Raw genomic sequence first — 14,437 nt, forward strand, 5'->3', positions numbered from 1 at the left:
CCCTTGTACTTGTCACTATACGTATAGTGAGTTTCCCTTGTACTTGTCAGTATACGTATAGTTAGTTTACTTTGTAATCGGTATTATTCACGCAATAGTTTTATCTTATAATAATCTCGTCATACGTATGACTTAGTATTCTTAGTAATCTTACATATTATACGTACAGTAAGTTTACCTCGTCATCTTCATTATACGTACAGTGAGTTTACTTCGTCATCTTCATTATACGTACAGTGACTTTACCCTGTCATCTTCATTATACGTACAATGAGTTTACCCAGTCATCTTCATTATACGTGCAGTGAGTTTACTCCCGTCATCTTCATTATACGTACAGTGAGTTTACTTCGTCATTATATGTACAGTGAGTTTACCCTCGTCATCATCGTACGCACAGTGAGTTTACCCCAGTTATCTTCATCATACGTGCAGTGAATTTACCCCCGTCAGCTTCATCACACGTACAGTGAGTTTACCCACGTCATCTTCATCATACGTACAGTGAGTTTACCCCGTCATCTTCATCATACGTTCAGCGAGTTTACCCCGTCATCTTCATCATACGTACAGTGAATTTACCCCGTCAGCTTCATCATACGTACAGTGAGTTTACCCCGTCATCTTCATCATACGTACAGTGAGTTTACCCCGTCATCTTCATCATACGTACAGTGAGTTTATCCCCGTCAGCTTCATCATACGTACAGCGAGTTTACCCCCGTCATCTTCATCATACGTACAGTGAGTTTACCCCCGTCAGCTTCACCATACGTACAGTGAGTTTACCCCCGTCATCATCATACGTACAGTGAGTTTACCCCCGTCAGCTTCATCATACGTACAGTGAGTTTACCTCCGTTATCAATTATTCGCGCAGTGAACTTTGCCATATTTTTAAATTGTTTTCTTCATCCGTTTTCTTTTCCTACTTGAGCTGCCAACAGTCTTCAGGGTATGGTCATTTCGTACATAAGACAATTCGACAAAACTCGTTTTCTGTGTGTTAAATCCGTATAGGGTAGAATGTATTAGATTAGGTTGGGCTCGATTGGGTTAGGTTGATTTCGGTTAAGTTAGGTTGAGTTGAGTTGGGTTAGGGTTAGGTAGGTTTCAAAATCCATTGAGGAATCGTCTTGTGTACGATGTGACTTGCATCCGTGCATTCCATCCAGCGGCCAGAATGAACAGATGTAGCAATTGAACATCATTATTTACCTTTTTATGTGCATCTTTGATTTATCTTTATCTTTAGAGCTGTCTCTGTCCGAGGCTGGAGGCCAGATGCTCGGGGCTAGCCTCACATAACATGGGTGAATCGGGGATGAGCCCATTTGCTCCGGATACAGCCGGGCACGGTCCCGCGTGACGATTCTGGCCGTGGCTACCGATCGCCAACAACTCATCCCTCTAAAAAAAAAAATATAATTCAAAATTATTTTTTCTTACCAAATCATAAAACATTACCCACTGATCTCGGCAAAATTGTTAGCAAAGTTCTATTTGTCATGCTTTACTTTGAGCAAAGCAAAGACATTTTTATTCGTTTGCTTTGTTCGGGGTAGAAGGTAGACACAGTAGTCGCTTCTGTATATATTTATTGACTGAGATAGCAAGGTATATATCTGCCTAGCCGAGGTCCTTCTACTCTGAGTCTGTGAGGAGAACTGCGGCTGCTGGGAGCATGCCTGATGCTCCTCTGTCTGGCATGACGTCAGAGGCCTACTCGCCTGTGATTGGTTACATTTCAACTGACAGAATTTGAGTATAACATTTTGATGATGTCACTGCGAGGGGTCATGCGGAGGTGTATTTTTTTGTTTTTGTTTTTATATATATAAAAGAGTTCTTACATTCTTGTACAGCCACTAGCACACACAGGGGGCCTCGTAGCCTGGTGGATAGCGCGCAGGACTCGTAATTCTGTGGCGCGGGTTCGATTCCCGCACGAGGCAGAAACAAATGGGCAAAGTTTCTTTCACCCTAAGTGCCCCTGTTACCTAGCAGTAAATAGGTACCTGGGAGTTAGTCAGCTGTCACGGGCTGCTTCCTGGTGTGTGTGTGTGTGTGTGTGGTGTGGGGAAAAAAATAGTTAGTAAACAGTTGATTGACAGTTGAGAGGCGGGCCGAAAGAGCAAAAAAGCTCAACCCCCGCAAAAACACACAACTAGTAAACACACACATGGCATTTCGGGCAAGTCGTTAATCCTAATTTTCCCCGGAATACGACCCGCCAAATCGTTTAACAACCAGGTACCCATTTTACTGTTGGGTAAACAGAGGCTACAGTTAACGATTGGCGCCCAGTCAATCCTCCCAGGATACGAACCCAAGCCAAAGCGCTCGCGAAACGCCAGGCGAGTGTGTTACCACTTCGCCACGGGGGCTGTACAGGGTAACAACCCCCCCCCCCCCCACCCCCACCGCCCACCAGTTCTTCTATACATCTTTCATATCTTTAGCAGGATGGCGTCACTCCGGCGCTTAGGAAATGAGGTTGAAGAACATTTACAGTGACCTCATTTTCCGTTTCTTTGTTTCGCTGTGTTGTCTGTGGCGCAGTGTTGTTGGCTTATATATAATTGTTGGTAGAAGCAATTATATTTACTATGGCTTAGCTGGTGAAAGGTTCAGCAAGCAGCAGCAGCAATATTAACAGCATGCAGCAGCATCAGTATCATCAGCATCAGCAGCAGAAGCAGCAGCAACATCATCATCATCAGCAGCAGCAGCAGCAGCGTCAGCAGCAGCAGCACAAGTATTCCTAATACGTGCTCGTCCTCAGATGTGGTAACCAGGAACAACAATGTATATGTTCAGATTTGTGTATTCATGAAGTCTGTTGAACCTTTTATCAACTTTCATGAATGCTAACAGACATGAATAATAAAACTGAAACACACACCTTTAGGGCCTCGACACGGCTGAGTGGACTTGGGAGTCGTAGCCCTAATGGCCCCCGATTCGATTCCCGGCGGAGGCGGAAACAAATGGACAGTTTCTTTCACTCTGATGCCCCCCTGTTTACCTAGCAGTAAATATGGACCAGGGAGTTAGATAGCTGGTACGGGCTGCTTCTTGGGGATATGTAACAAAAAGGAAGCCTGGTCGAGGCCCCCGAAATCATCTCAAGATATCCACAAGAAGGAACCCAAACTTATGGGAAGAACTGAAAAAACACAACGTTGCTCTCCGCCGTAATCCGGCATCAGCATCAGCAAGACTTTCTGATGCAAGACTTTACCAAGTAACAAGACTTGGTAAACCAAGTCTTGTTACCACTTGATAACTTTATTGTATTTTCATAAGTGTAGGTTTATGTTACTTCCAAGTGTCTTTGACTCGCCTTCCTCTCATTTGCTTGGAATCTACAAAATCCATTTTTTTTCCTTACTGTCTGCTTTCGCTGCTGCTTCGTTGCAGCAATGACTAAATGCAACTCTTCTCCCAGCCTGTGCAACACCACACGCCACCGTCACCAAGCATTTCATGGATTCATCCCACGTATCATTGATATTCGTTTATAAAGTCAACCGCTCCAAGCTTACTAATTGCTCTCCCGTAGTTATTATCAAACTCTAGCACTTTCTCAACTTGGATTATCTCGACTGGATCTCTGTGAGGTGCCATCATCCCTCTACCACTAGATGTGATCTTAATTACATCTGTTGTCAGCCGTTCCTCAAGCTATTCATCTTGCTGTTGTTGTTTTAGATTCAGCTACTCGGAACAAAAAAGTTCCAATTAGCACGGGCTATGGTGAGCCCGTAGTGGACTTACCTGGCACAGGAGCGGGGCTGTGTCCTCTTGCTGTTCTAGCATTATATATATGCTTTAGATATTAATTCTCCTGCTGTTGTTGCATCATATGTTTCAACATGTTTCTCGTTACAATGTCATTGTCACCGGGACTTTTCTCCGTGGTCATTATTCACACTGTATCATCATAAATGAATAAATTATATTTACATGTGTGTTAATGATAAATTATTTAGATTATTTGTATATTTCGCATAACAACCAGTGTCATTTATTCTTTTAACATCATGGCGTCATCGTGTTAAACCTGGAACATCGTGTCCTCACCATGTCATTCCTGGAATAACATGTTTCCACCTTTCCATTCCTGGAACATCATATAAACATTCCTTGACCAGTATCACGAGCCGGGAGGATCGAGTGTGGCGTTACATATACGCATGTCTTCATTTCACGTTATCTACCATTTTCTAGTACGACAATTTTTGGCCTTAGGTAGAGTTTACGTCAAAATGCGACGTTCTATTAGGAGGACGGGTCGTAATCTCTGTTCCAGGTCGGGTATGGATGGTATCGGTTTTGTAATTGTCATTCGTTTCCTTGCCCCTCAGACATGAAAGTCGAAAAGAAGATGAGTTGTGATGAGAGCCAGCAAACGAAGGACCTGCCAGAAGGTGAGGTGAAAGACCTGCAGCAGCAGGAGACATCAGCCACCACCACTACCAGCAGCAGTGGCATCAGCGTCGCCGTCGGTACGGATGACTTCCATTCTGATGAAGGATCCATCTCCGATTCCGATTCACAAGGTAATTTACAGTTGTGGACTGTATGTAAAAGATTCCCTCCTCTGTTTGTATGCTTTTCTAGTAATATTCTCGGCATGTGTGATAGCTATGATGATACTCCATTTATCCTTTCTGAAGAAAAAATTAATATGCGTGGCGCCGAAATTGTAACCATGCACCTTGATGGTGTTCTTCGACCTTGTGTATTGTAATCTATACTTAATCTTGCCATAACTCAGTGTTTCTTTACACTGTCGAGTGTTTGCTCGTGTGTGCTGCTGTGTGTCGGTGCAGTGTTTTTGTGTGCTGCTATTTGTGTTTTTGCTTTTGTGTGTCCAGCGTGAATATGTGTCGATTTATTCCTTGTGTAATGTCGATTTACTGTAACCCACGGTGTGCAGACTGACAATCAAATATTTCTATACGCAACCAGTTCATCTATCAGTAGCTCGACCACCTTCCATCTCATAATCTCGACCTTCAAGCACTGATAATTTATTAATGGCAGTAGCTACTATAATCTTGCATAGGCCAACAGTATAATCTAATTTACGCTTACGTATTGCTTGCAGCAGCCCCAGGGCAGCCGTCCAACTCCCGCGCAAGCTCCGACGCTGAGCAGGGCGCCAGCAGAAGCTCCAGGACCTGCAGGGTGTGCGGCGATAAGGCCAAGAGCATGCACTTCGGAGGTCAGTACACAGCCGTCTTGGCTGCCTGCCACACTTCGATGTTAGCTTTATAGTGTCCCTTAAGTTTTCACCATTGGGCACTTCAGCCCCGATCTTAGTCCCGTGGAGTCGTTAGCTGTGGGGCCAGGCAGAGCCTTGTTTGTTATTTTATCCTCTTAATTTCACACTGTGGTGTCCACAATCCCACCTCAATACCCTCTCATCCTCTCAGGTCTGTCGTGCGACTCGTGCAAGGCGTTCTTCCGGCGAGCTGTCCATCACGACGCGTTCGTCAACTTTTCCTGTCCGTACGATGGAAACTGTGTCATCAACATTGCCTCCAGGAAATGTTGCCAATACTGCAGGTATGTCTGCTCATATTTAGCTGGTTTTACACCGCATCTGTGAAATTACACGCTAAACAGATTGCAATTTATTTTGCATTAAAAAATGGTTAATAATAACCAGTCATAAAGCCCTCCGTGATACTATATTTGGCTACTGATTTATGACATGCGGCGGATGTTTTAAAATGGTTCCATTTTCTTTAATCATAAAGTAAGGAAACTGTCAAAGTACTCCTTCTAGTGCACTAAACAGAGCGAACACGCTTGTCTCCTGCACCTTCAGGTACAAGAAATGCACGTCTATCGGGATGGAGCGATCATGGGTGATGTCGGAAGAAGACCGCGCTCAAATGATGAAGCACAGGGCGGAGAAGAAGGCCAAGATGGCGGACGACACAGGCAGGTCGAGAAGCCTCAAGGACGGCAAGAGGGAGCTCTTGCCATTCGAGCCAGACCAGGACACCATGCTCGAGCACATGACAGCAACGGTTAGTGAACCAAACACTCCAAAACATAGTCTGAAGAAGCTCTGTGAGGGGCTCTACGACAGTACTGTCTCAAAATGTAATGTGTCATGGATTAGGTAGTTTTGCCGCATCTCCGAGAATGCGCAGATATGCCACATTTCTTGAATGTATTTTGAATGCCATGTCAGTCAGGCTCTAATGATTTGGCCCCTTGCAGGAGCGGGATGAGGTGGAGCGGGCGGTGCTGAACTACAGACAGGCGTACACCGAAGTTCCCTACCGCCCCAACCTGAAGGAGTGCAATATAGGCCGTCCCAGCGTTCAGATCATCAACATGTTTACCACCATCGTCAGACGCTTCGCTTATTTTGCTAGGCTCTTTCCCGAGTTCTGCGACCTTCCTCCCCAGGTACAGTAGCTTGTCTCCCCCCCCAGGATACAGTAGATTGTCTCCTTAGATACTGTAGCTTGTCTCCCCAGATGCAATAACTTGCTTTATCTCTCACCTGTAACGTCTCTTCACACTGCAGGACCAGGAGAACTTGCTTCGCAGCGGCATCTTGGAGATGTCACTGATCCGAGGCGTCCAGAGCTTTGACACGGAGAACAACCGCTGGCCCAACACCAGCCACCAGCTCTACAAGGACGCCCCAACGCTCAGAGTCGAGGACATGAAGAAGCTCGTCTCGTGCGAGCTCTACGAGATGCACATGAAGTTTATCCACAGGTACTGTGGGTACAGTACCACAGTACTCTGGTACTGTGGATAGGTACTATGATATATTATATGTATCCATCACTGGATAGTGAGATGGACAACTACACCCAATATTGACCTTTTCACACTCATAATATTTCCCCCCCCCCATGTCCTTCGTCATATAATGAGGCACTAGAAATTATAAATATATTGGCCCGATTGAATATATGAGATTCATTCATGGTTTTTCATATACAGGAAACCTACCCTTTATTGCCAATAAAATCTTCCCTGTATTGACTTGTTCATCTCAGTCACACACCTCATTGATGCCAAAATTTCTAAGATGACCATAAATTATGTTTCGCACCACTTTAACAAGTCATATATCTTTACGCACACACTTAATCATTCATATTAATTTAATACTGCTACGCTTTTGACTTTCTCCAGTCGTATTGACATTTTAAATAATATTTAAGAACGTAGCTTTTAGTTGAAATCTGAATAATGTTATCCAACCTTAGTGCTTTCTTTTATTTTGGTAATTATTTGTCTACTTGCTCTCCTTCGCCTGGTCCTTCAGCACCACTCAGTCTACTTGTCTCCTACAGCCTGAAAGACTTGAACGTGGACGAGCCTGTGATGATGCTTCTACTGCTGATTGTGCTCTTTACCAGCGACCGCCCCGGGCTGGTTGCTGCCCCTACCATCCAGACCCGCCAAGACCACTACCTCCAGCTCCTCAGGTCAGCCCTCTAAACCTCCCCATCTTTGTGTCTACCAAATCACTCTATCTAATCTGCCATTAGAAACATGTAACTCTGACTTAAATACAAAATAGTATCAGCAAAATCACTATTTCAAAATCGTTTTCCCATTAATGACTTAATTCTGGAGAAAAAGATTGGCGAGATATTAATGGATTGGTGTTTGTGGTCAGGCAGTACCTCGGGTGGCGCTACGGGCCCCACAACGCCCCCATCCTCTACCCGCGCCTCCTCGTCAAGCTCACCGACCTCCGCGAACTCAACGACCAACACACCGAGTACAACCTTAAACTGGCCAAGAAGGAGGTGAGTCGCTGCTAGACATCGAAATAAGAAGCGGGAGGGAGGCGAATGGGAAGAGAGAAAGGAGGCAAGTGAGAAGGGAAAGAAGGGAGAAAGGGAAGGGAAAGAAGGGAGAAAGGAAAGGGAAAGGGAAGGGAAAGAAATGAACGATGGGTAATAAGGGATGAAAAGAGATATGAAAGCAGTAGGTTTAGTGGGGACGCGAAGGAGAGAGACATGGGAACACTGACAAGAAATAGAGAGGAATGTTAATAACAAAAGAGGACAAAGACAAGAACAAGGAAAATAAGATTAACTTTGAAACATAAATGTTCATGATAAACATACGAGAGAAGAAAGACAAAAATTTAAATTTATTCAATGCTTCATAGCGCTTCGTAGATTAAAATATATTGAAATAGATACTAGTATTTACATAAAGCACCCGACATGACTTGCTTAAATGACTCTTCTTCTATCAGATTGCAGAGATACAGTTGCAACTCGGCCAACTGAACCTCAACCCTTACACTCAGTGGCCCACCATCATGCACCAGCAAAGCGGATCGCCCTCTCTACCAGTATCTTCTCGGAGAGATGTAGGCTCCTCCGCAGGTCCCGAGGGCAGCGTTCCTCCGCCAGTAGTCCCTATGCAAGTGAGCCTGAGCCCGGACGCGCCCAGCGCCCCCGGGGAAGCCACCGTGGCGGGAATGGTCCCTGGTGCGCCGCTCGCTGGCAACATCGGGGGTACATTTGCTTCTGGAATTGGCGGGCTCTTGGCGTCGCTGGACTTGGAACAGTTAGCGAATAACCCGACCTTCCAGCGGCTAATAATGCAACAGTTCCAAAAGTCAATTATGAACGTCCTAAGCTCTCCCAACTTTGGTCTGGGCAATCTTTTCCCTGACGGGCGTACAATGTACGAACACCAGCAACATCAGCAACAACAACATCAACAGCAGCAGCAACATCAGCAGCAACAACAACGACAGCAACAGCAACTACACCAACAACAACAACTTCAGCAACATCAGCAGCAACAGCAGCAACTGCAGCAACAACAACAACAACTTCAGCAACATCAGCAACTGCAGCAACAACAACTGCAGCAACAACTGCATCAACAACAGCAGCAGCAGCAACAACAGCAGCAGCAGCAACAACTGCAGCAGCAGCAGCAGCAGCAACAACAACAGCAGCAGCCTCTGCCTAACGAGGCACATCCAAATTCGCCACTGATGCCTGAACAGACATCACATCCTCCCCACACATCATCGTCAGAGTTTATCATGCAGCAGCAGCAGCAGCAGAAGCTCTCATCTCAGTCACATGGTCAAGCAGAGCATGTTTCACTTCCTGCCCAAGACTCGGACCTCATGACGCAGCTGGACTATATCAGTTCTAGCCATCAAAGCAGCCTACAGGGCGTCCCGCAATCCCAGCATGCTCTTATGCAACTGGAGCCTCAACCCATGGATGGTGTGGGTGAGTATGGCGATTTTGAAGAACAGAACCACCACCATCAACGGCAACAGCAGCTTCAGCAGCAGTACCAATTTCATTTGCAGCAACAGCAGCAAGCCCTATTTATCCAGCACCAACAGCAGCTGCATCAACAGCGGCTACAACAAGAGCAGCAACAGCAGATGCATCAGCAAAGTATGTCAGGATCGGGTTTGATCATTCCAAAGCAGGAGCCAATAACGCCTACGTCTCCCACTGTACACACTCCGCATCCCTGGATGGAACACCCGCTGCTCTACGACGACCCTCACAGTCCTACCCATCTACATCAGCAACATTCCCAACCTCACGACCCCCACTTCCCTCCCCATCAGCATTCCCCGCCTCACGACTCCCACTTTCCTCCTCACGAACATCAACAACATTCCCCACCTCACCAGTCTTCCCCCTCACACAGTGGCTCACGAGAAGATTGTTCGCGTCTAAGGCGCAATTCGTTGACTGACTACTCTGGTCTTACTCATTTTCGGAATATGTTGGAAGAGTTCGCCACCTTAGACAACCCAGACCATCTTCGGCAAGTGAAAAAGATACTGGGTGATGATTTAGTATCATCTTTACAGCATAGGTTAGTGGGATCAACAGTGCAGTCACGACTTGACTTCCCACAGCAGCCTCTTCCACCATCACCATCACATTCTCTGTCTCCATCACCACCACACACTCTTTCTCCATCACCACCACACCCCCTGTCTCCATCACCACCACACACTCTTTCTCCATCACCACCACACCCCCTGTCTCCATCACCACAACACCCTATGCTTCCATCATCACCACACCCCCTGTCTCCATCACCACAACACCCTATGCTTCAACCACCACACCCCCTGTCTCCCTCACCATCTCACCCCCTGTCTCCATCATCACCACACTCTCTGTCTCCCTCACCACCACACTCTCTGTCTCCATCACCACCACACCCCTTGTCTCAACCCCACGTCTACTCACCCCCAGCTACTTACCAGTATTTTCAAACAGGGGATTACCCTGAAGAGGTGACGATAAGCAGTGTCCCTGCTAACCTCTGCTCCCCCGACCCACACTACAGTCTTGCAGACACCTCGTCTTTCTGCAGAAGCCAACATCGAATTTTGCCGCCACATTTAAGCCTTGGGTCCGCCCCGTCACCCTCCATGGCTGCCGCCAGTGTCCCCAATACGGGGTTCCGGTACAACTCAGACCTCCTCAATAATGTCTCCTCCACTACGTGATTTGCAAATTAACTTTAAGTATTTGGCTTTAGTGTATTTTTCTTATTCCTTCTTATCGTTTGTACATTATTATTATTGTTTTTACTGATTAGTTCCGACTGTTTTAAATACGAAAAAACCCGCCTTTGTGGCAGAGTAATCAATAATATTGATAATATTGTTGCCTTATACGTTAAATGAAGATTTCATTTTATTTAAAGTATACGAGCGGATGATACTGTTGCATTTTGATAATGTATTATTCATATTTACACTAAATAAAGTTTTCAGCTGCATCAATGTTAAAGGTACTTATACAACTCGTTCTTTGTATTCAACAATTACAGTTTTTGTCAGCATTACAGCTGTATCTAATTGCAACTTCCTGTGGACAACATCGATGCCTTCTCTTGCAACATCTTGAATGCAATACTATTGTAGGTTCGTCTGGAAGGAACTTGATTATTATCAGAGTCAATGGACTAGAAGGAATGTAATTTCCAGTTCAAGTTAGTGTTTGAAAGTACTTGCTCAGGATAAATTAATTCATAAGCTGCCATTGTTTTTCAAATCGTATTCATTGCAATCAAATCTTGCAACTGATCAGACCTGTCCATTCCCACCACGTCTATCAGCGTTATTATTCCATTGAATAATATGCCATATGAGGTTCATCTTTCTAAATCTAACTCAAAAATATAACACTCAAAATCCAACAAAATATATCTTATATTTTTAAAGGGGGGTTTGAGGGGGGTGAATATTAAATATATCAAACCGTTAAAGCCTCATATAAGAATTATTAAAACTGTGATATATTGCTTACTAGAAACACATTTCAAACTAATTAAAAATAACACTGAAGTTATTTCAGTATTATTTACACTGAAATAATATGTAAATGTTTTATATTTAAAAAAATTGCATATAAAAATGTAATGTTTTAATAAAGGCTAATTTGCAAGGTCATGGTATAATTTATGGTGATACTTTCCCAAGGTCAATGGTGATATTGTTCGAGGTCAATGGTGGTACTACTCCCAGGTCAATGGTGATATTGTTCGAGGTCAATGGTGGTACTACTTCCAGGTCAATGGTGATATTGTTCGAGGTCAATGGTGGTACTACTTCCAGGTCAATGGTGGTACTACTTCCAGGTCAATGGTGGTACTACTTCCAGGTCAATGGTGGTACTACTCCCAGGTCAATGGTGGTACTACTTCCAGGTCAATGGTGGTACTACTTCCAGGTCAATGGTGATACTACTCCCAGGTCAATGGTGGTACTACTCCCAGGTCAATGGTGGTACTACTCCCAGGTCAATGGTGGTACTACTTCTATGTCAATGTTTCCGTTCTTGTTCAGTCAAGCGTTCATTCCACTGTCAATCGTACCCATGTGAATAAATGTGTACCATCTGTTCCAATTATCCCACTCCACGTGTTAAGACTTCTCCTCCCAGTCTTAAACACCTTTTAGACTCGCTACCTGAACCTGTGCTCATTTTAGGTTAAATTAACCGTGGGCGATGTCCTCACTGTTTAATATAGGTATTTTGCAATACAATGCGCCATGCCCAGCTTGTGGGCGGTAGCGGAAAAACGTTACAGAGGCACATAATCGGCTCAGGAACTGAATCCCAATTACGGGTTATTCATGCCCGTGCCACACACACTCTACACATCTCCTGTGCAATGTGTGGTTTGAAATTGAAATTGAAATTGAAATAAGTTTATTGAGGTAAAATACACACAAAGGGATGAGGTAGCTCAAGCTATTCTCACCCCAGTTAAGAGTCCCCCATATTTACTACCTACAGTTAGTAAACTGAAGATGTTTGGTTTAATTTCTGGTAGTAGATAATTTTGAATGAAATAGTTACACTTTTTTAAACACTTCTTAAAGAGCTGTCTCTAAATTCGTGCATCTTTTGCACTCCATCACATAGTGACGGAGGGAGTGAGGGAGGGAGGGAGGGAATTATCAGAAGACAGCGCCAAGCCGTTACGACTATATAGCACTTGGAAGGGGTCAGGATAAGGATTTGGGATGGGACGGAGGGAAGGAATGGTGCCCAACCCACTTGGACGGTCGGGGATTGATAGTGACGGAGGGTGTATGAATAATGTTAACAGTTTACATTTGATCAGGTTTACATCAGCAGGTAATGAAAACTCCCAAAGATACTTATAGCAGAGTCTAAAGCCGAGTAGCAGTAACATCTAGGAGTCTGCTGATTTTATTGGATGTGTGGCTCTTCTTTCGTAATAGTATGACGAGAGATGGAATTGCTAGTGTAGATATCACTCTGCCTCATATCCGCTAAAAAAATACCATAATCCACTAAAGATTTAATATATGCGAAGTACAACATTTTAATAATTCAGACATTGGCACCATACTCTACTACAGCCTTGAGAGCTCTGAGCCTCTCTTTACACTGGTGACAGAGTCTGATTACAACAGGACCACACAGTGGGACCTCAAGGCCAAGGTATATGAATCTGTTTACACAGTCAAGCTGGGGAACCATCATACAGTTTGAGCTTGCAAACAGCTCCTCCCTGCCTGGGTGGACGTCGATTTAGTGTGTTATTTCTGCAGTGAAGACTAGGTCCTAGGTCCTGGCAAATCTAATACGGAGTTAAGAGTGTCTTGCGTGTTAGCATACCCAATGGTATGTATCAGTATATCAGCCAAATGTGTTTGTTGGGTCTGCTAGGCTCAGAGTTTAATAGCGCATTTATTTAAACATTAAATAAGGAATGCTGAGGACATCTCCCTGGAGGGGTGTCGACCACCAATATTCATTTTCATTAATTTTGCCCCGAGGGGCGAGTTTATTGGGCTCACTCGGTTTGCAGTATCCAAGGCAGACTTGAGATCCAGTAAGGTACGTGGTGTATATATATATATATATATGACTTTTCAGTGTGCAGGGCGAGAGGAAGGTGGTTATGCACACTCCTTCCATATAGGCCTTTTGAAGTTTCTTTAATTCTTATGTTTTTATTCGTTAGATCCTTCCCCACAACCACCACCTCTCATTAGTCTAATCCCTGAAACTACGTTTATCTCAGAAGCTAACCCCCAATACTCTGTAAGTTCAATTCCATCCTCAATATATTAATCATGACATTTCTTGAGCATCTTTTAATTATTCGTATGGCTTTGTTTGTACCGTCTCTAACTTTAGTCTACTTTCATAAAAAAAATATTTACTACAGTTATTTACCAGCAGTTAGTCTGTCTAGTATCCTCATTTCACAGGATGGTTAGTCTTAACATGGAATCAGGAAGAAACATGAGATGTGAGTCTAGTCTACTACCCAGCACTAGCAAACTCTGGGTAGAGCACAAGAATATCTCTCAGTACTTGTGAGTGTATGAAGTAGTTACAGAGCTCAAAGTATCTCATGCCATTTGGCCTGAAGCCATTGATAACAGGACATGACTTCTTGAACTGAATGTACAAATTCGTTAATCTAATCACAGAAGCTAAATTTATCTCAGAAACGCTTAAGTCCTGTAGCTAATACTTTTTTTCTTCCTAAGAGCCCTACTAATCATGATTCCCAGATCTTTTACGTACCCAGATATTATCTTGTAAGTTCAGAACCCTATATCTGAAAGCATTAAACTGCATTTGTTATATTTCATTATATTTAGACTGAATTTTTAAGTCTAGATAGCCTTGAAGCTATTTTTAGTCTTCGAATTTATTTCCGGCGTTATTCTCTTGGGGGTCTGCAAATTTGCAAATGTTGTTATTTATCTCTGTGTCTAAATAGTTTATATATCATAGGGATTCTCTCCAGCTTATAATAAATTTGGCAGTCAATGCATTTAATAATAAGTCATTTTAAACAACCCGCCATTTTGAAGCCAGGCTCAAGTGTCAATCGCCTAGATACGGATTATAATCCAGCAAATATTACACCA

At 44.0% G+C, this 14,437-nt stretch overlaps 1 protein-coding gene across 4 annotated transcripts in view; it reads left to right on the forward strand.

The window, feature by feature from the left end:
• LOC123774777 (uncharacterized) overlaps positions 1-10,791 on the forward strand; it is a 37,306-nt gene extending 26,515 nt beyond the window's left edge. For 3 of the 4 annotated variants that reach the window (XM_069310806.1, XM_069310805.1, XM_069310803.1), the window contains exons 2-10: positions 4,371-4,565; positions 5,117-5,233; positions 5,445-5,577; positions 5,843-6,047; positions 6,244-6,435; positions 6,557-6,753; positions 7,341-7,475; positions 7,670-7,802; positions 8,261-10,791. In XM_069310806.1, the coding sequence (XP_069166907.1) occupies positions 4,373-4,565; positions 5,117-5,233; positions 5,445-5,577; positions 5,843-6,047; positions 6,244-6,435; positions 6,557-6,753; positions 7,341-7,475; positions 7,670-7,802; positions 8,261-10,516 (3,561 nt within the window). In that variant the 5' untranslated portion in view covers positions 4,371-4,372 and the 3' untranslated portion in view covers positions 10,517-10,791. The remainder of the gene's footprint in view (positions 1-4,370; positions 4,566-5,116; positions 5,234-5,444; positions 5,578-5,842; positions 6,048-6,243; positions 6,436-6,556; positions 6,754-7,340; positions 7,476-7,669; positions 7,803-8,260) is intronic. The other variant, XM_069310804.1, reaches the window with a different exon arrangement.
• Positions 10,792-14,437: the final 3,646 nt, after the last annotated feature.

The sequence above is a fragment of the Procambarus clarkii genome, chromosome 68 (assembly GCF_040958095.1).
Source record: "Procambarus clarkii isolate CNS0578487 chromosome 68, FALCON_Pclarkii_2.0, whole genome shotgun sequence".
Classification (NCBI taxonomy): domain Eukaryota; kingdom Metazoa; phylum Arthropoda; class Malacostraca; order Decapoda; family Cambaridae; genus Procambarus; species Procambarus clarkii.